The 24733-nt window shown below is 38.7% G+C and overlaps 1 protein-coding gene and 1 long non-coding RNA gene across 2 annotated transcripts in view; one reads left to right on the top strand and one right to left on the bottom strand.

The window, feature by feature from the left end:
* The window catches only part of LOC6048997, a 47042-nt gene that overhangs the window by 10258 nt on the left and 12051 nt on the right, over nt 1-24733 (bottom strand). The window contains exons 5-9 of the mRNA XM_038252570.1: nt 2288-3739; nt 1909-2229; nt 1707-1854; nt 1432-1646; nt 705-885 (exon numbers count right to left, since the gene is read on the bottom strand). Of these exons, the coding sequence (XP_038108498.1) occupies nt 705-885; nt 1432-1646; nt 1707-1854; nt 1909-2229; nt 2288-3739 (2317 nt within the window). The remainder of the gene's footprint in view (nt 1-704; nt 886-1431; nt 1647-1706; nt 1855-1908; nt 2230-2287; nt 3740-24733) is intronic.
* LOC6040713 lies at nt 15116-20433 on the top strand. Its single transcript, XR_005277129.1, has 3 exons — nt 15116-16681; nt 19674-20040; nt 20101-20433. It is a non-coding gene; the product is annotated as an uncharacterized LOC6040713 (long non-coding RNA).

Raw genomic sequence — 24733 nt, 5'->3', positions numbered from 1 at the left:
ATTACTTAAAAATATAAACCTGATGAAAATTCATCATCAGATGTAATATTACACTTTTTTTTGACACGAATCTGTCACCATTTCCTGATGAATATCTCCATTATTTTTTTTTCTGGGTAACCAAGAAAGGCATTCTGTAAGTTTTCTTTCTATATTTTTAAAATTAGTTGTCAGCTGTTTTTTTTTCAATAAATTTTTGTAACTTTTTTTTTCTTCAAATATGAAGGTTTTCATGAAGGGATATCATGCTCGAGTTATTTTCTGTAAAATTGACTGTTGATTGACTATAAATTTCTTATCCATTCCTTAAACTAATTCATCTCGGATCTTAATTTTATTTCTGTTTGGCTTTACAAATGTTTGTAGGTACCAACTACCTTGAAAAAAAAAATTGTTTTGCAAAATTCTCTGCTAACTGAACTATATGCAAAGGTTACAATTTTGATCTCTAGAACATTCAGAATTTTTATAATGTAGAAAATTATAATTGTTTAGCAGTTGGTCTGAATAGCTGTCACTAAATCTGGGCTATATTACAAACACTCAAGTTGGTGTATGCGATACAAATAATAAAGTTTCAAAAATATCTACTAACACAACTTCTACGCATTACAAACAACAAGGAACGGGAAAAATACAAAGGAAATGTGTATAATACAAAAGACACGGGGGAGATCGTCACGCCCGATCTACCCAAATCTTACCATGGATATTCGAACCCTTGCGAGTAGCCGCAGGGGTTCTTACAGCAATAGTCCCACGAACCAACCTCTCCACCTTCTATCTCGCACGAGTAAAACCCGGTCAATTTGTTCTGTTCGCAGCGCGTTCCGGCCCGGCACGCCTTCCCGGACACGGTGTACTGGCGCCAGCTTCCGTCACCACCTTGTGTTTTGTTGTTGGAGTTGGGGTTGGTTTGTTTTTTTTTGTAGGGATGGTATTGGTTATTCAAGAGTTGGGGTTTGTTGGAGGTGGGTTGATGGTCACAGATTACACGATCACACACACATACAAACACATGTAACGGAGGGAGGGGTAGAAGATACAAACATAATATGTAAGGTAACACATTTAGGACATTACACGAAGTTGTTACTCGAAGAAAGCAATGTGTGAAGAAGCGTTAGAGAGGGTTGATCGAGATGTTCTGAAGAAATGAGGTCGTGTTTTGAAAAAAAAGGGGGTCGTTCTATGATTCGGGTGCCTTCTTGGTAGAGTTTTGCACCGCTGGTTGCGGATGATCGTGAGCTTGATCTTGTGGTAGTTTTTGCTGAAGAGCTTGGGCGTGCGTGTCAGATATGCTGTGATTGGTGTTGGAGGTTGTGGTGGAAGGTTTCGAGGGATGAGTAGCTTGGTTCGGTAGCAGGATGATAAAGTTAGGTGGGTTGTCCTCCTGGTCGGAGGGGGTGGAGTGATGGGTCTTGTTTTTACCCGGCTCTCGGAAGATGTCCATGCGACGGTCGTGGTTCACTCGGTTTCCGCCACCCCCGCTGATCGTGGTGATCTTGTCCCGGCATGTGTAATCGAACGGATTCCACGCGAACAGCCAGTAGTCCCGCTCGTTGGTGTGCGCGTAGTGGACACCCAGCTTGAGTTCGCTCTGGTCCAGGTCGGACATTTCACAGTTGTACGTCGAAGCTTGCGCTCTGGAATAAGACAATGGTATAACTGTTGTGAACAGGTGCTTCAAGCAGATCAATACTAACCCAAAACTGAAGGACAAACACTTGAACAGTGTCGTTTCGCGTAACCGAATGCACTCGTTCTTGCAGTCCAGCTCGGTATTCACGGATATCACCTTCTTGATCGCTGACGACAGCAGCTTAGCCGGAGATCCGTACCCAAGATAGCAGACTGCAAACAAAATCCATTAGTTACAGTTATTACCCTCAAAACCACCCCACTTGCATTTTTTCTGGTGTTTATCATCAATGATCGGCTGAATCTCGCAGCCCTGTCCGTAACTCGCACGCTCAAACACGTCAAACCCTTCGTCGAACACCAGATGCCGATCCTTGTCCATGTCCCGGACGGGCCAATCCGACAGCTGGCAGTTGTCGATCACCGAGTTGATCGTGTGCGGCCCGAAGCTGTACGTAAACGCCCGGCAGGTGAACTTGGAAGCCTTGATGCACTCCAGCTCGCACTCGCCAACCGATCGCACGGTCAACGAATCCCGCACGATCGCCTTGTAGAACCGTGACGAGTCGATCGTACGGATGAAGCATTCTGGAAGGATTTTGGATTGTGTAAGGGTGAGATCGAGTGATGTTGCGCGTCTACTTACGAATGTTGATGTCTCGCACCGGCGGGTGGGACTCCGGGTGGCACGTCTTGGGATCGTCCGTCATCGAGTAGATGTCGTAGTCACGATCGGGTTCCAGGTCGGCGTAAAAGTCGAGCAGGTTGTAGGGGCGATCGCACAGCAGACAGTTTTCCCGCGAAATGGTCGAGTAGCGGTAGCTGAACGTGTGACACCGGAAGCGGTTCTCCGAGAAGCACATCCGCTCGCACTCGATCACGGTGGGCGTGTTCAGGGCGTACTTGACGATACCCTTGTGCAGTCGGAAGCCTTCACTGGACTTGACGGAGCACTCCTCGTGGCTGGGGCGGCGTACCCACTGGTGGCCAAAGTGTACCCGGTCCGGTCGATGGTCCGGGATGACCAGGGCTTGTGGATCGTCGTACGCGTACTTGCGACCTCCGTAGCTCAGGATGGAATTTTCGTTTTCTGGGTGGTGCTGTTCGTTGCGTAGCTCAAAGTAGTTGAACGAAGGTCCGTCATAGCGTTTGACTTCGTTCCGAATGCCCCAGTAGTCGGAGGTGTGCTTGTCCGAACCGCTGTGACCGTACGAACCACCGTAGACGCCCCAGTTCTTCTGGGCGTCCTGGCCGATCAGGTAGGGGATGAAACTGTTTGGTTTGTCGCTGTGCTGAGGTGGGTATTGGGCAGGGGGTGCTGGAGGAGGATCGCGATCTTCGTACGGATGTCGTGGTCGATGCGGGATTGGGCGACTGTCATCGGGATACGAAGGATAAGAAGGAGGACGGTAGAAATCGTGACGATCGTACGTTCCACTACCGTAAGGGCTGTGAGGAACAACCGGAGGTTTGTAGTGATCATGGTCAGATGATCCGTAACGATCGATTTCTCCTCCACTGTAGTGTGGCTTGTAGGGTAACGAAGGTCTGTACGAGTCACTTGGAGGTGCTGGCATTGGTGGGAAGTAATTCGAGTTGTATCGTTCAAAATCCGGTCGAACGTACATGGGGGGTCGGTATTTGTCCAGTGCGGTCATCGAGGGCGGTTCGTAACCCGGTCGCTCCATCGGGAACGGTTTGTACCCGTCGGCGTGAGGTCGATACGTCGTCGGACGGATAAAGTCCAGCGGAGGTCGGTAGGTCTTCATACCGCAGTCCTTACATCCGTACGTAGTCCTGCACGAGGGGGACGCACTACGATCGCGCTCGTAGTAGTCATAGTCGGGATCGCGGATCAAGTTCGAGTCCCGCTGGTGAGGACTCGAGTACAAATCAATCTGGGACAGTGGCTGATCAATCAGTTCGCAGTCTCCCTGACCCCGGCCAGTTGGATCAAGCCGATAGTTGAACCCCTCACAAGGGAATCTCCGCTCGTCGCCACATTCCCGCTGGCAATCCTCAACCCGCTCGCAAACCAAAGTCCTTCGCACCCACTGCGGGGCCACCCGTTTTCCGGCCAGAACCCGGCGATAGCAGGCTGCAATAAATAAACGCAATTAAAACATCTTGTTAGTATGTCACAAATAATATAAAAAGTGAGTGGGTCATCAGCCATCAAACGCAGTCACGTGTGGGAGAGGCCAAGTTCACGGCCAAGATCGCGCGGGAAGATTTGGGCGATAAAAGCCGCGCGCTGAACAACATGCCGCTCATTGTTTGCACCCGGTTGGGCGATTTCCCTAAAAATCAAGCAGCGCAGCAGCGACTCAGCACGATCATCATGTGGTGCATTGCATTATTCTGGGTCTGCTGCTTCCAAAATTAGTCGTCGCCGTCGGCGGTAGTGAATCTAATTTGGGCGTAGATGGGCTGCGAAGTCGTTAACCGAAAAAACATGACAATCATTCCGGAAAAGTGAGGTTTGTGTACGGTAGTGCATTATATGAATTGGAACAGGAAGGAGGAAGATTTTGGTTTGGTTCTTTTCTTTAAGTTGAACTTGTGCAATGCAATTCTTTCGAACAAAACTTGAGTTTAAATTGGTTACTTCATTGTAACTAATTCAACGCAACGTTGAAGTTCTACCATATTGCATCAGAACATTGCACAAACAAAACAACCATCTCAAACTTCTTTTGTATGAACGTAAAGTCTTAGAACGCCACGGATCGTTCTTGCAAATCAGCTGCATCATCTGCATGAGCTTTTCGGCGCCAAGCGATGCGTGAACCGTGAAGTTATTCAACCGAGAAGAAACCCACAATGAGTAATGTTTCCTGATGCTCTTGGAGGGTGTAGTGTCCCAAGGAGTCAAGCCAAGGTGTGGCGTAATGAATTTAAATGGAAAAGGAAATACTCTTAATTGAAGGCATGATCACATTTTTTAAGAGTAAAATACAAACATTTAAAAAACGAAACAAATTACAACAGTTTTTTAAATAAGTATGAATATTTTTTTAAAAATAAATAATGCTCCGTAGAAAAAATTGAATACCTGAAGTTTTTTTCGAATCGTAAAGCGAAAGATAAAAAAAAATCAAAACTTATTATGTTTTAAATAGCAATAGTATGCTACGAGAAAAAAAAAACTTTTCAAAATGAAAACAACATTATTGCTACATTTCAAAAAGTAAACTTCAATGAAGTATGTAATGTATTAAAAATTTATAAAAAAGAAACATTTCAATGACATGTTTTTATGAACAAAATTAGAAGCAGTTTCAGAAAAGGTATACAGTCCAGACTCGATTATCCGAAGGCCTCGGGAAAATTTCACTTCGGATAATCGAAACACGATTTTTTTTTTTCGTTGCCTAATTTTTGATTGTTGAGCTTAAGAATGACCCCTAAACTACGCTAAACTGATTTAAAAATGTTTTAACCAAGATGGCGGCCAATATGACGGTGACGAAATATTGAAAAAATGCTTTTTATTATTTAATTGGCAATCAACTATTCTAATTTGACTAAAATGGGGTCGCCTAACTCGAATTTGATGTTTAAAACAAGAAAAAAAATAAAACGAAAAAAAAAAATTGTTCATGATTCGATTATCCGAAGTCCCATACAAACCTTCGGATAATCGAACTTCGGATAATCGAGGCTTCGGATATTCGAGTCTGGACTGTATTTGACTTAATCAAACTTATCTGTAAACTGTTAAAGCAAAATTCATGACGAACCCTAAGTCATTCATATTTTGATCGGGCACCTAATGCTGACTCTTCAGTAATTCAACGTTCAGTTATAAAATGAAAGTGCGTGAAATCAAGTAATAAAAAGCTCAGTAAGTTGCTTAAATGGTGAAAATGACATAGAAATAGAACCCAAACCATATATTCATTGAAAAGAAATAGAACCCGACTCTTAGCTTACAAAACATTCTTGAATTTCCTTTTATAAAAACTTTCAAAAAAATAGAATATAAATTTTGTATGACTCTTAAAATCAGACAATTTATCGGGTTATAAAGATATTTTGGGAAAATTTTCAACTTAAAAAAATGGTTTATATGGTTAATTTATTTTAGGAAAAGGAACATTTAAATTTTACTTTTTAAATATGTACCTGAACATTTATGTTTTTCTAGCCTTACCCGACAAACTTCGTCTTGACTTTTTTGTTTCTTGACGTTTTTAGCTTGTTTGCTTATTCAGCCTCCTGTGATCAAAATTTGTGTTTACGTAAATTTTCCCGTAAAATCTGCAAAAGCTCCGGAATTAGTCCCAGAGTGGCCAAAGTGAAATTTTTTTAGCTTATAAACCTTCCTTGGGCTTACACGAACCCAACGCAACAAAGAGCACCTCGATCCGACGCTCCATATTGAACTGATTCGCGTTCGAACAAAACCGTCGAATTTTTTTTTTATTTATGTTTTATTTAATCATCAATTTTACTGTCATATTCGAATTCAAAAATAAATAGAGAAAAAATTAAACAGCTAAGACAAAGTATTAAAAAAAGCAAATTAAAACACATTCAAAATAGTATGAAGAATTTTTATCATAATTTACAACCAAATTAATTGTTTTGCCTGATTGATTTTCTTTTTCAGAAAATTAGCAAAATTTTTTAAATATATATTTTTTGGTCACCAAATAACAAATAAGACGAATTTAAAAATTCCTTAAATGGCAAAGATTAATAAATAAATCTTCAAATCACACGAGAATAGTATTGATAAAAAATCCAACCTAATAGTTTTATATTAATAAAATCTTTTGAAAAGGTCCTATAAGCTATTGTTTTTCATATGTTTATAGGACCTATTCAAAAAAAAAAAACTCTAGAAATGTTCATCATAAATTGTATGCATTTAGCCTAAATATTAATTTATCTTTTAAGTATGTTTTACTGGCACATTTTTACACATAAATCGAATTTTATTCAAAAAAATCTTCGAATCAATGGTACCAAAAAGTCTAGAAAACTTAGGAAGTTTCCGGGATAAGACAAAGATTCCCCAGGAAACGGAACATATGTTGTAAGCGAAAACTCAAGGAAAACTCGGGAATTCTCGTTTTTCTTCCGGGATGGGGAATTGGACACTCAAGTTTAGACCAATTTTTATGATTTTTTAGAACTCTTTCGGATTCAGTTCTGAGTTAGATCCAAAAATTCGACTTATACCAAATATATAACAGATGCCAGATAACATTTAGGAAATATCACTAGGAGTAAATTTTTTAAACCGTTTTTCTTCCATTGCGGACAAATTTCTACTATTGTGTAATTTACCATGTTGGGATCCATGTCTGGTTTGCATGACTCTGTTACCTTTGGCATCTTCCACAATTATAATCGTCGAGCGAACTGCCACCACCGAAAGCAAAATTAATTGCACAAGTTGAAGTGGTAATTTCTTCCTAAACTTCATTATCACAGTCTTTTGAAACACTTTTGCCAAATATTCCACTTTTCGTCACACTAGCATCTTCCCCAGAACGTCACAGCACATCACCAAAAAGCATACTAAATCCAGAACGCGGTCGTAAATCCAATTTGTCCCATGAGTAACCACCACATTCATTGACCGAAAGGGCTAGGCGGCTTATCTGCGATCACAGCCCATCATCATCGTCAACGTCAATGAATTGCACAAAAACATGATCTCATAATTTCCCGATTGTGCACAAACTCTAATCACAGTAGGCTAGTAGGGCTAGCTGACATACACACACACGCCGATTAAGGGGACACTAACTTCATTGTTGGAATTTGTAACGTTTTTTTTTGCACTTGAACTTAATTGCTGTTAGAAACTCGTTTTTTTTCGTTCGCGGAAACTAATTAGTAGATTGTTCACACATTGACTGCGATGTTCTAGGGAACTTATCCCAGCTAGTAAGTCCTAACACGTGTTCCCCGGAACGGACCCGCGGCACGACTGAAAGTGCCAAAATGCCCGCTTATTACTTTTATACGACTTGTCTCAATCTCAAGGTGGAAGCTGCGAGCGTAGCTTCTTTTTTGTGTGAGGACACTCTTCGGGCAAACCAACTTCTGTGGATGGTCCGTAACGGTTTAATTTTGGGTCCGTCGCCAGCAGTTCTAGTAGGAGTTTTGCGAACTAATGCCGCGAAAAATCATCGCAGCATGCCAAATCGACGTGGAGCGGGCGCGTCCCCCCACCACCCAAAATTGAGGTTTTCCTCTCATTTTCTCTCTCTTTTGCGTTCGTTCTCTCGCGGTTTGATTTGGGTAGATTTTCCCACCGTAGTGTTTTCTACTTTATTTTCCGTTTCAAGCGTTTAAATGCATGATGAATATCCGCTTTACTGGACCACACATATTGTTTGAATGTTTAGTTTATAGTTTAGTGTTAATTCGTGCTTTTGTTTCAAATTTGGCGTGTTTGCGCCGTTTGAAGGTTCTCTGTGCGTTTCGGGTGTGAATTTAGGGGTCAATTAATTGAGTCGAGCGGTGGGGCCGTTGATTGAGTTATTTTATTTTGACTAGACAATTTGCAAATGTCATTGGAATAGGTGGCGTTACTGCATTATTTTGATAATTGGATAATTGGTTAGACAAGATTGGCATTTTTAATATTGATACAGATGTGATCGCAGTTTTGTTGATTGTTATTGCTGGAAATATTTTCAATATTTGAAAATTTACATTAGAAGAAAACTGGTTAAACACTAAAATAATTTTTCACCGATTTTTTTAAACAACAATTCGTCGCCGTCGTGCTAACTTGTCGTACGTGCATTTTGGGCCAAATTGGGTTAAGAACGCCATTATGTGCAGCTCACAATGCCTCACCTTTAAACCTTCACAGATCCCCAAAATTCGATTTGAATCCTGAGATATTCAATAAAAACCAAAAAAGCTCCGCGGATTTTTGTCACTTTTCATATGAAAGAAGTTTCAATCTTGTCGTGCTATCTTGTCACTCCCTGAAAATTGATGTAAGTGCGACAAATGGCCAAAGGGATTTCGGGTCAGGATGCGTTTGACGCACGTACAAGTGAGACTACCGTAAACATTTGTATTTATAACTCGGGACTCCGGCAACCAAATACAACCAAACTTTGGGGCAATGCACAGAATGGTCAACCAAACAAAACGTGATTTTATTGTTTACATTGCGTGCTCTCGTTTCTGTTTATTCAAGGTCAAACTATTAAAACGCGTTTTTCTCGGAACGTCGAAATGGCGGGTGCGACATGATAGCACGACAGCGTCGAATTGAAACAATTTTCTTCCATACATTTCAAAGGAACTTACATGTTTTAGTAAAATATGTTTCACAAGTATGAAACACTTCAATTTAGCTAATAATTCCTTACAAAATTTTCATACTGTCCACAAAACCATACAGCAGTTCTCTACGAATTCGGCCATTTTTTTGTATTTTTAAGAGTTGGTAAAAACTTTGTGGAGACCTTCCCTATTAACAAAAAGGCCATTTTGTGACATTGTTTCACCCATAGAAAGCTCCATACAACTTTGGCAGCCTTTCATACACATATTGTACGAAATATTCGAAAATCTGTATCTTTTGGAGGAATTTTCCGATCGATTTGGTGTCTTCGGCAAAGTTGTAGATATTGATGAGGACTATTCAGTCAAAATAGGACTCCGAAAAAATCATATTTTCCAGTTACCTTCTCTTATAAAATAATCTATTTACCATAATCCGCGTGTTTGAATTTTTGAATTTTTTGATATGTTTTAAGGGACAAAAAACACAACTGTTGAGCTCTAGAGAAGTATGGATAATTTTTTTAACATCAGCTTTTAATGTAAAATTTAATTTACAAACGAAAATTACTTAACTGCCCCTGTACGCATAAATGTCCCATGAATTTTCATCTTTTTGTGTTATTGATACACTGCCTATGTTCGCATAAATGTCCCATATGCAAAACAGCAAGCTGAGAAAACGCATTTGAAGTTTGTCCCATATAAGGCTACGTGTTAAGTTTTCACGAAAAACTGGATTTCATCCTGATTTCTAGAACAAAGTACTGGATGTTATAGGCTCTTTGAAAGAGCACACAATTTTGAACCAAACTGCATCAATAACTCAAAAACGATGAAAATGCATATGGACATTTATGCGATCAGGGGCAGTACAGTTTGGTTCAAAATCATGTGTTCTTTCAGAAAAACCTCTAGATATCTGGAGGAAATGTATTTTTATTTCGTGAAAACATAAAACGTAGCATTATGTATGGGACAAACTTGCCTTGTGTTTTTCTCAGCTTACTATTTTTGCTTATGGGACATTTATGCGAACATGAGCTGGGCAGTTATTTTTTAAAGTGTGCCGTCGAATTGAAACAATTTTCTTCCATACATTTCAAAGGAACTTACATGTTTTAGTAAAATATGTTTCACAAGTATGAAACACTTCAATTTAGCTAATAATTCCTTACAAAATTTTCATACTGTCCACAAAACCATACAGCAGTTCTCTACGAATTCGGCCATTTTTTTGTATTTTTAAGAGTTGGTAAAAACTTTGTGGAGACCTTCCCTATTAACAAAAAGGCCATTTTGTGACATTGTTTCACCCATAGAAAGCTCCATACAACTTTGGCAGCCTTTCATACACATATTGTACGAAATATTCGAAAATCTGTATCTTTTGGAGGAATTTTCCGATCGATTTGGTGTCTTCGGCAAAGTTGTAGATATTGATGAGGACTATTCAGTCAAAATAGGACTCCGAAAAAAAATCATATTTTCCAGTTACCTTCTCTTATAAAATAATCTATTTACCATAATCCGCGTGTTTGAATTTTTGAATTTTTTTGATATGTTTTAAGGGACAAAAAAACACAACTGTTGAGCTCTAGAGAAGTATGGATAATTTTTTTTTAACATCAGCTTTTAATGTAAAATTTAATTTACAAACGAAAATTACTTAACTGCCCCTGTACGCATAAATGTCCCATGTGAATTTTCATCTTTTTTTGTGTTATTGATACACTGCCTATGTTCGCATAAATGTCCCATATGCAAAAACAGCAAGCTGAGAAAAACGCATTTGAAGTTTGTCCCATACATAAGGCTACGTGTTAAGTTTTCACGAAAAAACTGGATTTCATCCTGATTTCTAGAACAAAGTACTGGATGTTATAGGCTCTTTTGAAAGAGCACACAATTTTGAACCAAACTGCATCAATAACTCAAAAACGATGAAAATGCATATGGGACATTTATGCGATCAGGGGCAGTACAGTTTGGTTCAAAATCATGTGTTCTTTCAGAAAAACCTCTAGATATCTGGAGGAAATGTATTTTTATTTCGTGAAAACATAAAACGTAGCATTATGTATGGGACAAACTTGCCTTGTGTTTTTCTCAGCTTACTATTTTTGCTTATGGGACATTTATGCGAACATGAGCTGGGCAGTTATTTTTTAAAGTGTGCCGTTTTCGAGATCGTCACTTCTGTGCTATCTTGTGACAAACGCCATTTAGTACTTTTTGAGTAAATCGATTTTTAAAGTTTAAAGTTGAATATTTTCACATCAGTTACTGATAGAATCATTCTGAATGAAGCAATCGGTTCGTACACTATCACTCAACAAACGCTCCAAGTATGAACTCATTTAGTAACACCTACTAAAAGATATAGTACAGAAAGTATACAAAAATCAGAAAAGCACGTGTCACAAGTGTGCCCTGAAAGTAAAAAATGTACTACGTGTCACAAGTGTGCCCAAAATTCCCATACAAAATAAGTTAACATTTAATTGATGTTTTTATGTACTTAAACAATATTATTTTTAAATACAATGTTGTTGTTCATCAGAAACTATTTAAATTTTTATTATTTGGAATAAAAGGTTAAAATTTTCCCGATTTTCTTGGATTTTCCAGCTATTTTCGTGATTGCTGGTAAAATGGCTCTATAAGCAATTTTAATCAACTAAATTAATACAAAAATTATTGAAAAATACTAAAAATCAAACCATTAACACGCTTTAAACAAATACAATCAAAAGAAAGTTGGAAAAATCAAGAAAACCCCTGAAAATCAAAGGTTTTTCCCCATACCCGAAAAGCACAGACAATAACCCCGGATGGAAAATTATTTCATTCTAGACACGAACCATTTATGATTTATGGCAGATCAACGTGTAACAAGATAGCACAAAATTTTCGAATTGAAAATGTACTACGTGTTACAAGTGTGTTCCTAAGAATTAATTAAAGGGCTCATTGAATGTTGATGGCGATTTGTATGGCGGTTGTCACAAGTGTGCCACCAATATTTTGATGGCGATTTGTATGGCGGTTGTCACAAGTGTGCCACCAATATTTCGATGGCGATTTGTATGGCGGTTGTCACAAGTGTGCCACCAATATTTTGATGGCGATTTGTATGGTGGTTGTCACAAGTGTGCCACCAATATTTTGATGGCGATTTGTATGGCGGTTGTCACAAGTGTGCCACCAATATTTTGATGGAGATTTGTATGGCGGTTGTCACAAGTGTGCCACCAATATTTTGATGGTGATTTGTATGGCGGTTGTCACAAGTGTGCCACCAATATTTTGATGGAGATTTGTATGGCGGTTGTCACAAGTGTGCCACCAATATTTTAATGGCGATTTGTATGGCGGTTGTCACAAGTGTGCCACCAATATTTTGATGGCGATTTGTATGGCGGTTGTCACAAGTGTGCCACCAATATTTTGATGGAGATTTGTATGGCGGTTGTCACAAGTGTGCCACCAATATTTTGATGGAGATTTGTATGGCGGTTGTCACAAGTGTGCCACCTATATAACATTCATTACACCGTAACATTCGTTACACCGTAGTTTGGTCACACCGTAATATTGTTGCACCGCAATATTCGTTACACCGCAGTATGGTTACACCACAGTATGGTTACACCGTAACATAGTTACACCACAGTATGGTTACACCGTAACATAGTTACACCGAAATATGATTACACCGTAACATTGTTACACCGCAACATTCGTTACACCGTAACATTTCTTCACACCGTAGTTTGATTACACCGTAACATTGTTACACCACAACATTCGTTACACCGTCACATTCGTTACACAGCTGCATTCGTTACACCGTAATATTGTTACACCGCAACATTCGTTACACCTTAACAATCGTTACACCGTAACATTCGTTACACCGTAACATTTGTTACACCTTAGTTTGGTTACACCGTAACATTGTTACACCGCAACATCCGTTGCTTCGTAGCATTCATTACACCGTGGCATTCGTTACACCGTAATAATGTTACGGTGTAAGACTATTACGGTGTCACACTGTTACGGTGTAATCATATTACGGTGTAACTTTGTTACGGTGTAATGAATATTGCGGTGTAACAATGTTACGGTATGACCATACTACGGTGTAACGAATGTTACGGTGTAAGGAATGATGCGGTGTAACGGTGTAACGAATGTAACTGTGTAACGAATGTAACGGTGTAACGAATGTAACGGTGTAACGGTGTAACCAATGTTGTGATGTAACAATTTTATGGTGTAATCAAACTACGGTGTGAAGAAATGTTACGGTGTAACGAATGTTGCGGTGTAACAATGTTACGGTGTAACAATGTTACGGTGTAACAATGTTACGGTGTAACGAATGTTGTGGTGTAACAAGTGTACGGTGTAACCATACTGCGGTGTAACGAATATTGCGGTGTAACAATGTTACGGTGTAATCATATTACGGTGTTACTATGATACGGTGTAACCATACTGCGGTGTAACGAATATTGCGGTGTAACAATGTTACGGTGTGACCATACTACGGTGTAATGTTACGGTGTAACGAATGTTACGGTGTAATATATGTTATATTGGTGGCACACTTGTGACAACGACCATACAAATCTCCATCAAAATATTGGTGGCACACTTGTGACAACCGCCATACAAAACTCCATCAAAATATTGGTGGCACACTTGTGACAACCGCCATACAAATCGCCATCAAAGTATTAGTGGCACACTTGTGACAACCGCCATACAAATCGCCATCAAAGTATTAGTGGCACACTTGTGACAACCGCCATACAAATCGCCATCAAAATATTGGTGGCACACTTGTGACAACCGCCATACAAATCACCATCAATATATTGGTGGCACACTTGTGACAACCGCCATACAAATCGCCATCAAAGTATTAGTGGCACACTTGTGACAACCGCCATACAAATCGCCATCAAAATATTGGTGGCACACTTGTGACAACCGCCATACAAAACTCCATCAACATTCAAATAGCCCTTTAGGAACACACTTGTGACACGTAGTACATTTTCAATTCAAAAATGTTGTGCTCTCTTGTGATACGTGGTGTTATAAAATTAGACATAAATGTGTAGTGACATCTGTTGGTACCATACAGTTTTATAGCTTGCTTTTGCCTCTGCACGTGTCACAAGATAGCACAGAAAATTTGTTGAGAAACTGGTCTATGTCACAAGTGTGCCCAACGATATCCCGGAAACGGAAACGAATTTCAAAAATCGGGTGATGGCATCTTGTAGCGTTTGTTAAGTTTAATGAAACGCCATCATTAACTCATTTTCGACCAAAATGGCGTTTGTCACAAGATAGCACAGAAGCGACGAGATGTTGACACTTAAAAATTGATTTTAAGTAAAAAACAGTTTTTTATATTTTTAAATGTAGTGTACATGTGTGTCCAATTTATATTTTTTTTTCTCGAAAGGTTCAGAAAATGTCCTGGAGGTTTTCTATCATAACTAACATTTAATTTTTTTTGTATGTGCAGTATCAAGCACTTTCATAAAATTATTGTTTGAACTCATGCGAATTTTTTGAATAATAGCAACTATTATTTCCTTACAGGTTTTTATTTCCTTACAGGTTTATATTTCCCTGTCATAGTTGACAAAAACCAAAAATAAAAAAAAATATCGAGTAAATGAGAAGATTCGTCAAATTGTCAAAAAATCTTATTGAGAAGTGTACAAGTTTTTATATTATTTCACATAATTAATTCTTTGAAAATAAAAAGGTTTTAAATATTTTTTAAATGGTTTTTGCATTTATTTTTTTAGATAATATTTTTTAAAGTTTTTACATACTCTCAAAAATGATCAGTTAATTTAAAATTGGTTTTCTTCAATCAATTTCGGTGAATTTCCAGCTTTGCTTGAAACATGAACCGTTCAAATATATTTTTGTTCTATTTTTCAAAAATGATTTGTACTTAATTAAAAAAAGAGAATTCATGTGAGTTTTCACTTTCATTCAAAATATGCTGTTTTTGAGAATATAATAAATAAAGAATTTCCTCGAGTTTTTAGGTTGTTTATAACATGAGCTATTCCTAATTTTTTTGACGGATTCTTTATAATTGAATTTTTATAGAAAATTTAATCAAATTTGAATTCTATAAAACCAGAGCAGCTCTTGGACTTAATTCAAATAAATCCTAACTTAAAGCAAACGTGACCTAAAAATAAGTCAATGAGACTAAGGAAAAGTGCTAAACCAAAAACTGATTTATTCAAAATAAAGAATAATCACCTTTTTATGCTCATACACATCTTAATTAGAGTAGATTTTGTAAAACTCAAAAAACCTACAAACAAACTAGGAAGCCTCCAGATCACTATCGGAAGCCGGTGGAGGTTAATTATTTTTCCGCTCGCGCCCAAACCCAACCCAACCCAGGTACGAGGCGACCCAGAACCTTCCGTCCAACGCGACACCCCGTTGGAGGTCAGCCCGCGACGTTCTGACTGTATGTTTTGTTAGTTCTAATCCATCTCTTCACAACCGCAAACCCATCGTCAAATTAGCCAAATCATCAACCTGACAGCTTGAGTGCTGACGGATGAGTTGGTTGAAATTGTCTACAAAGTGTAATAATTTTTGCGACTCGTTCGTCACACCTCTGCGGTGATGAGTTTGTCTATTTGGAAGTGTTTGAACTCCGTCTTAATGACCCTAGCAAGATGCTCCCCCCCATTTGGTGCTTTTGTTGACACAAAGAAATAGACGTGTGGGCAGGAAGTTTGCCATTTTCCTGTGCCGAATGTCACGTAATAAAGAAATTAAGGGCCCAATTTATCATTAGGCAAAATTTGCGGGTTCGTCGCTCTCGCGCGTTGGTGTTCTTTTGTGTGTGTCTTTGAGGAACGATAGAAAGCAATTTGGCTTGAACCGACTGCGGTGTAACAACAATGCAATGGACTTTCCTCCGCCGTGAAGATTTCGCAATCGCCAGCTGAGAGATGGCCGGCGATATGCAACGGAGGTGATGCGTTTCAGAGTTGAGCCCTTTTTCGCGGGGGTTTCGAGCTGTGGAGACCTAAAGAGGTGGCTGTTATTTATGCCTCGGGAGGGGTGATCATTTTACAGAGTTACATTGTGTTTTTGCCTTGCAAACTAGAAAATATAGTGTGATACTTAGGTTGAACTTAATTGAGTTTCAATCAAAATCAACGAGGTTCGTCGTGCGACAAAAAATCTCGTGCGACAATTTTTTCTGAAAGACTTCATTAAACTCAGGCATATTTTATTCATTGCTCTTCTATAGCTACATCCGCACTGGTTGATGTTTGATGTTAAAGTGTTGAAGTTAGTGAGAACATTCAGAATGAAGCTATTTTGTAGTTCTGATCAACATACACACGCATAAATTGCGTGCATGAGTCAGGGGTGTAGCATTAAAGCAATTAAAATCAGTTTCAAAAACTGTCAACCCATCATTTGACAGCTCAAACATTTGTTTTGATGCCACACGGAGGATCGGCATTACACTTTTTGCAGTTCGATTTTACACCACCGACTAGTTTCAACCCTCGAACTGAAAAAAGTGTAAAGTGCGAACTGCAAAAAGTGTAAAAGTTACATCTTTGCCAGTTCAGGGGTCCGAACTGAAAAAGGTGTAACTTTTGGACTTAGAATAATTTCGAGATTTTTGTCCGCTGTCAAATCGGGACTTAGTGCAATTTTGGAGTTGGTGGCAAGAGTAGGTGCTGAGGTAAGTTTGGCGCACAGACGCCGAAAAAAGCAATATTCCGCTTTCGCAAACCGGATAACGTTCTTCGTTGCGGACCGGTGGACACTGTTGTGGCCGATTCCGGTTGAATTCTTGGTTCCCCGGTCTGGGGGAAGCGGAATTGTACCGTCCGGCAACGTTTTTTCGAAATCGTTGGCGAAGATCGGAAAAGCCAAATTCCGATTCCCCCAGACCGGGTAACGAAGAATTGCGGGCCGGTGTATACTTTTGTGGCCAATTTTGGCAAAATTCTTGGGTCCCCGATCTTGAGGTAGATGAATTGTAACTTCCGGATATGAGTTTTTGAAATCGGGGAAATGGAATCTTGCGTTCCCCGATCTTGGCGGACAAATTTGTCAGAAGTCTTGCCGGAAGGTATAATTCCGCTTCCACCATACCGGAGAACCAATAAATTACCCGAATCCGGCCACAAAAGTGTCCAAGTGCTTGGAATTCTTGGTTATCCAGTTAAGGGGAAGCGAAATTTAGCGTTTCCCGATCTTGGCCGGTAGATTTCTAAGTATCGTTGCCGGAAGGTACAATTCCGCTTCCCCCAAACCGGGGAACCAATAATTTAACCGGAACCGGTTACAAAAGTGGCCACCGGCCACCAATTCTTTGTAATCCGGATTGGAGGAAAGGGAATCTTGCGTTTCCCGATCTTGCCCGGAAAATTTCAAAGAATCCTTGCCGGAAAGTACAACTCCGCTTCGCCCGAACCAGATTCCCAAGAATTGACCCGAATCTGGCCACAAAAATGTCCAACGGCCAGGAATTCTTCGTTATCCACTTAAGGGGAAGCGGAATTGTACCTTCCGGCAAGGATTCTTAGAAATCTGTCGGGCAAAATCGGGAAACGTCAGATTCCCTTTCCCACAATCCGAACTTCCGAGAATTGTAAGCCAACGAATACATTTGTGGCCGGATTGGAGTGAATTTTTTGGTGCTTTGGTTTAGGGGAAGTTAGAACTAGAGCAATTCTCTGAGATTTCGGTCATTCGAATTTTTCTGTATTTTTTAATCCGGCTGAAACTTTTTTGGTGCCTTCGGTATGCCCAAAGAAGCCATTTTGCATCATTAGTTTGTCCATATAATTTTCCATACAAATTTGGCAGCTGTCCATACAAAAATGATATGTAAAAATTCAAAAATCTGTATCTTTTGAAGGAATTTTTTGATCGATTTGGTGTCTTCGGCAAAGTTGTAGGTATGGATATGGACTACACTGAAAAAAAATGATACACGGTAAAAAAAAAATTTGGTGATTTTTAATTTAACTTTTTGTCACTAAAACTTGATTTGCAAAAAAACACTATTTTTAATTTTTTTTATTTTTTGATATGTTTTAGACGACATAAAATGCCAACTTTTCAGAAATTTCCAGAATGGGCAAAAAATCTTTGACCGAGTTATGATTTTTTGAATCAATACAGATTTTTTCAAAAAATCGAAATATTGGTCGCAAAAATTTTTCAACTTCATTTTTCGATGTAAAATCGAATTTGCAATCAAAAAGTACTTTAGTGAATTTTTGATAAAGTTCACCGTTTTCAAGTTATAACCATTTTTAGGTAACTTTTTTGAAAATAGTCGCAGTTTTTCATTTTTTTAAATTAGTGCCCATGTTTGCCCATCTTTGAAAAAAATAGTTTTGAAAAGCTGAGAAAATTCTCTATATTTTGCTTTATTGAACTTTGTCGATACGACCCATAGTTGCTGAGATATTGCCATGCAAAGGTTAAAAAACAGGAAAATTTATGTTTTCTAAGTCTCACCCAAATAACCCACCATTTTATAATGTCGATATCTCAGCAACTATAGGTCCGATTTACAATGTTAAAACATGAAACATTCGTGAAATTTTCCGATCTTTTCGAAAAAAATATTTTCAAAAATTTAAAATCAAGACTAACATTTCAAATGGGCGTAATATTGAATGTTTGGCCCGTTTGAAATGTTAGTCTTGATTTTAATTTTTTTTAAATATTTTTTTCGAAAAGATCGGAAAATTTCACGAATGTTTCATGTTTTAACATTGTAAATCGGACCTATAGTTGCTGAGATATCGACATTATAAAATGGTGGGTTATTTGGGTGAGACTTAGAAAACATAAATTTTCCTGTTTTTTAACCTTTGCATGGCAATATCTCAGCAACTATGGGTCGTATCGACAAAGTTCAATAAAGCAAAATATAGAGAATTTTCTCAGCTTTTCAAAAATATTTTTTTCAAAGATAGGCAAACATGGGCACTAATTTAAAAAAATGAAAAACTGCGACTATTTTCAAAAAAGTTACCTAAAATTGGTTATAACTTGAAAACGGTGCACTTTAACAAAAATTCACTAAAGTACTTTTTGATTGCAAATTCGATTTTACATCGAAAAATGAAGTTGAAAAATTTTTGCGACCAATATTTCGATTTTTTGAAAAAATCTGTATTGATTCAAAAAATCATAACTCGGTCAAAGATTTTTTGCCCATTCTGGAAATTTCTGAAAAGTTGGCATTTTATGTCCTCTAAAACATATCAAAAAATAAAAAAAATTTAAAATAGTGTTTTTTGCAAATCAAGTTTTAGTGACAAAAAGTTAAATTAAAAATCACCAAATTTTTTTTTACCGTGTGTCATTTTTTTTCAGTGTAGTCCATATCCATACCTACAACTTTGCCGAAGACACCAAATCGATCAAAAAATTCCTTCAAAAGATACAGATTTTTGAATTTTTATACATCATTTTTGTATGGACAGCTGCCAAATTTGTATGGAAAATTATATGGACAAACTAATGATGCAAAATGGCTTCTTTGGGCATACCGAAGGCACCAAAAAAGTTTCAGCCGGATTAAAAAATACAAAAATTAAAATTAAAGAAAAAAGACCGATTCCGTAGAGAACTGCTCACTAGCTTTCTATCTGCGGTCCATGCAGTTTATCTAGAAAACAAATTTTAATGCGTTTTTTCCCTTCCAGTGGTGCCGGCTTGACCGCGGCTTCGTTGCAGAATCCGATGTGCCCTACTCCAACGGACAGTGATAGCGAGCAGGGTTCGTTGGAGGACTTCCTGGAGCAGTGTCTAGCTCCGTGTTGCTGGGAGATTTGGAAGACGACGAAGACGTGAAGGATTAGAACGACGACGATTCCATCATGTACCGAGAGGTGTCAGAGAAAATCTACTCGAGTGGGCCCAGCAGGTCATAAGGCCGTGCTGGAAGTAGAGTTCCAGGCTGAGGAAGAAACCGGTCTTGAACCAACGTTGGAGTTTCACGCTATGGTTGCGTCCGAGCTTCATCGAAGTGACCTGGGAATGTGGCTGTGTGACGACGAACCGAAGCTGATCGTAAGATCATCCCTTAATCAACCTCAAGTTTCAGTTATAAACCGTTCTTCCATCTTCCAGTTGACGTCACAATCAACAACTTGACGATCAACTTCTGCCTGCAGGAGAGCATCGGCAAGCAGCTGGCCGCGTTCCACTGCGGCTTCTGCGAGGTGTTTCCGTTGAGGTGATCCGGAACATGCTGTGCGGCGAGCAGAACCCCGAGTGGACTCGGGAGGACATTATAACCTACACGAAATCATGCAAGTCATCCAGCAAAAGTCCGTCTACTAACCAAACACTCCTAAGTCCGAGGAACTACACTCAAACCCCGATGGTTTGACACCAACTGTTGTCAAACGAACGGAGTCACTTTTTAGTTTTAGATGTGTTATTTCGTGATATATATTGTATTTTTTTTCTTTTTTCTAGTTTCGTGGCAGCCAGCAAACGGTTGGTGTTTGAGAACCGGATTGCACTCCCGGTGCAATTTATTTCGCCGACTCCGGTCCTGTAACGCTAGAGCATCCGGTAGCCCAGCAGAACGATCCGACGATTTCGTCCGGAACGAAAGCCTAAGGTCGCGAAGACCGCCACCAGCGAAGATAGGAAAAAGGGCACCAAGTCCACGAAGTCAGCGTGGCATTATCGGGTGGAGTACCAATCGGAAAGAAGGTGAGATTACTTGAGTTAAGATGCTGAAAGAATAGTTTTTTTTTTATATTTGCGTTTACTTCCAGCTCCCTTCCAATCTTTGTTCGTCCTCCGGAGTTGGACACGTGCTGCCAGACCGACCTGTTTCTGTACATAGCTCCGTCGTCGCAATACCGCGATCATCAAGGATGTCAAGTAGCTGACAGGATCCTCGGCTCTGTATCGTATTCCTTAAGAGTTGAGCTAAAATGTGTCCACATCCTTTGGATCGATCCCGAACCCTTAGTATTTTCCCGCAGACGGATGCGTGCTTCCAGACCTCTTTTTACGCGGTGGCGTTACGCTTTTTATTTCGTCGATTTCTCTGGAACGACGCAACATTTTTGCAATCTTTCAAAAGCAATTTGTAGGTTTTGTTCAGCTCTACAAAATGCTTTTTGAAGCTTGCAAAAATATTGTGTAGTTTAAGAGCAATCGACGAAACAAAAAGCGTAACGCCACCGCGTAAAAAGAGGTTTCTCTGTACTACACCCCGGACCTCCGTAACGTTAACAACCTGCTTGTCGTTGATGCTGTTTGCCGGGAGTATTCGCTACGTTCCCGAGAACATAATCTACATCGAAATTGTCCCGCACGAATTACTGGGCATCAACTTCCTTGACAGGACGCTGGTGTGCGTTCGGAACCGGCCAGAAAGGTTCGCTTACAATGTCGTTCAATTAGGTATTCTTCTGATGCTGATGGACTAAAAGAGAAGCGCGCGTTCCGCAAGTTTCCACATCGCCGCGGGGACCTGACCGAGCTGCTGTGGTCAGTTCCGCCTACAACGTACCTACAACGATAACTGGACCATAGCGCAGTCCGCTGCCGAAAACGGCAGCAGGTTGAACAGACCTTCCGGTGGGTGATACTGGCTCAAATTGATTTGGAATAAATAATACTTATGCATTTTTTTTCTTTTTCTCTAGGTTCGTGGCAGACAGCAAATCGGAAATGATTCGCGTTGACTTCGCAACACCAAAGCTGGTTCCGGCTGAACCAAGACCAAGGTTTATTTGAATGGAGGCTTGAGGTTGCTCCAAAAAGCAAACAAGTTGGGACCGGTGGGCGGAACATTTAACTTGGAACAGCGGTATTAGCTCGAAAACATCAATTATTTTTATTATTATATTGTGAAAGCATTATTTTTAATTTATTTATTGTACAGAATTTTTAAATAAATAAACACATTGTCCAATCTTATACTTTAGTTTAAATTTAATATCTCTTAATAAGAATCCCAAAGAAAATCCAAAAACGCCCAAATATAGGCAGCAGGCATTTTTTCACCCGGTGAAACATTTCAATTTCAATTTTACACGAATTCCAGTTCGACCCCTCTTACACGAAAGTATGTAATCGTACCTGAACTGAATTTCGTGTAATCGCACTCGATTTCGTGTAATGCCTATCCTCCGTGCAGTGCGAAACCCTAACCCTAACAACGCCTCTGGAAACAGTCACCCACACTTGCTTGCCATGCTCACGAGAGTCAAGTGTGCAGTTGATTGACATATCAAAACATAGTATGTTGTAGTTGTAGAGGAAGCAACTGCCAACAAGATTGGGGAGGGCGGAAGGGTGGTGAGCAGTGTGGTTAAAAGCATAAACTTCAGAGTGGAAGCAGAACAATTTCATTGCCATTACCCATTATAATTGGTCTCTTTTGAAGTGATGCACTGTTGTGCGATGACAAATGTTGTATGTACCGGCCGGTTGGTGTGATTGGCCTTCACACAAACGGTTGAGGTGTAAAATGGGCTGCAACACGCTATCCACTCTTGGCCGGTTAAACCTTTTGGGAAAGAGGAAAGGCTTTCGTGGTTGGTGGCTAAACGTTGCTGAAATTATGTGATCATTTGTTTGTTTGGTGCAGCAAATTGCACGTTTTAAAAGAAATATTTAACAGATCCAATCGGCGTCACGATCAGTATGATGTTGAAACGATATGTTTTGATGGTATCTCGTTTCACTCATCACGGTAGTAAATCCCTCAGAACATGTGTTCGTTTCTTTCGAGTACAAACGAAAAACAATGAGAGTGCTCGTAAATTCATCTTGCATCTCTCTATATAGGTACATTCTGAACACCATTCTCGTGGATTGTTGAACAAGTGGAAAATCTATCGCATTGTACATCTAACTGTTTAACAGAAGTGTTGATAGTGTTCATCACTTTTACAGAGAAGTGATGAGTGATTCGATTTATAGATGCAGAATCTGGTTTTTGTAATGCACAAATACCACCCAGTTCTTTACCCAAATAGATCAATTTCTTTTAACTTTTTTTTTGTAAAAAAGGGTACTTCAACGGAATGTGGAATATATAAAATATATATGGACCATATTTTCCCCTTTTCTGACAGTTAAAAATATAGACAAATCCGGATTGCAACCGGATTCACCCATTTGATCAATTCTACCAAAAGTGCTTTTCGGTTTTTGCCTTTTTTAAACTTTCATCGATTTTTAGATTTTTAATAAACCTCGCAAACTTATAATTCGTTTTCGATAGAATAATTTAGCCGAATACGGTGAAGATTTTTTTTTGGATTTTATAACATCGCTCCTTAAAACTCATTTTTTTTCACGGGGATTACAATCATTTCTACAGTAATCTTCTAAGAGAAAAAATCGTTTCGATGTCTTCAGTTAAGTCAATTTCTGGAGCACCAACTTACGTCATGCTTTGAATTCCCGAACGCTTCAAACAACAGACACTTCATATTGTAATATAAATTATTTGGACATGATTTCCCATAAAAAATATCAAAACTGTGTAGTTTGATAAATTATTACATTAACTTTTACTTCAAATTTAATTGGAAGCTGTTACAGTAGTCAATGCCAATAATAATTGGGTTAAGCTTTAATTGCTGATATTATTTTATTTTACGATAAAGCTTATTTTTCTGAGTACTATGAACGAACACTTAGGGTTTAAAATGGATTTTTAAATCAATTTAAAAAAAAAGTAATCTCCCGGTCCTTCTTGACAGAATGCATCTTACTTGACAGCTCTTTCCAAGGGGACCACAGTTGATCGATCGAAAATTGTTGTATTGCCAATATTTTTTTTTTGCCGTAAAATAAAAAAAGTGATCAGAAATGGTTTTTGAGCGCATTTTTTACCGAAGTATACAAAAATTAACATCAGGACCCTATCGAAGATAAAATGAAATAAGTGTGATTAAAATGTAATACACTTCACTGAAACTTTTATAAGCAAAACAGAAATGTATGGTTCCTAGTATAAATCCTAGCAAGTTGTTATGAGTATTAATTACTAAATTTAGAAATCAACCAGAAATTTCGAAAAGGTCTACAAATTAATAATTTTCCTCATTTCAAATTTGAGAGCAAATTTTGAAATTATTTTTTTAAGGAGATCCGAAAATTTCTCTAATGTAATTTTTTAACATTGAAAATCGAACCAAAAGTTTTCGAGTATAGTCAGTTGAAAATAACTGAGTAATTAACATTTTTCTTGAGGTTGTATCTCAGAAACTAATTGTCCAAATTTCGAAGTCTCAGAGAGAAAATTGTATAAAACTTTCCTTATTTTCAAAAAAAAAAAAATATATATATATATATATATATATATATATATATATATATATATATATATATATATATATATATATATATATATATATATATATATAGACTTTGTTTTTTCCATGCTGTTTTCGTGGGGAATTGTATATAAAACAGCATGGAAAAAAACAAAAGTCCTCGGATCGGGCTCAAAATTTTTCTGGGGGTTCCCTGGCCGAAATAATTAGACCCATATTTTTTTGTCTGGCCATTAGGGTGACCTACGCCGTGTTAGGGTGGTCTGCAAAATGGCCATTTTCGTCGATTTTCGCAAAAACCACTTTTTTCGAAAAATCATAACTCCTCGCCATTTTAACCGATTTCAATTGTCTTATACGCAAATGAAAGGTGATAAGTTGGGCTTTCAAAGAAAAATAGTAAGAAGTTTCAAATATCTAGCCTAACATATGAAAAGGGCGTATGA

This window comes from Culex quinquefasciatus, chromosome 2 (genome assembly GCF_015732765.1).
Source record: "Culex quinquefasciatus strain JHB chromosome 2, VPISU_Cqui_1.0_pri_paternal, whole genome shotgun sequence".
Classification (NCBI taxonomy): domain Eukaryota; kingdom Metazoa; phylum Arthropoda; class Insecta; order Diptera; family Culicidae; genus Culex; species Culex quinquefasciatus.
This window is presented reverse-complemented; position numbering and strand designations above follow the sequence as displayed.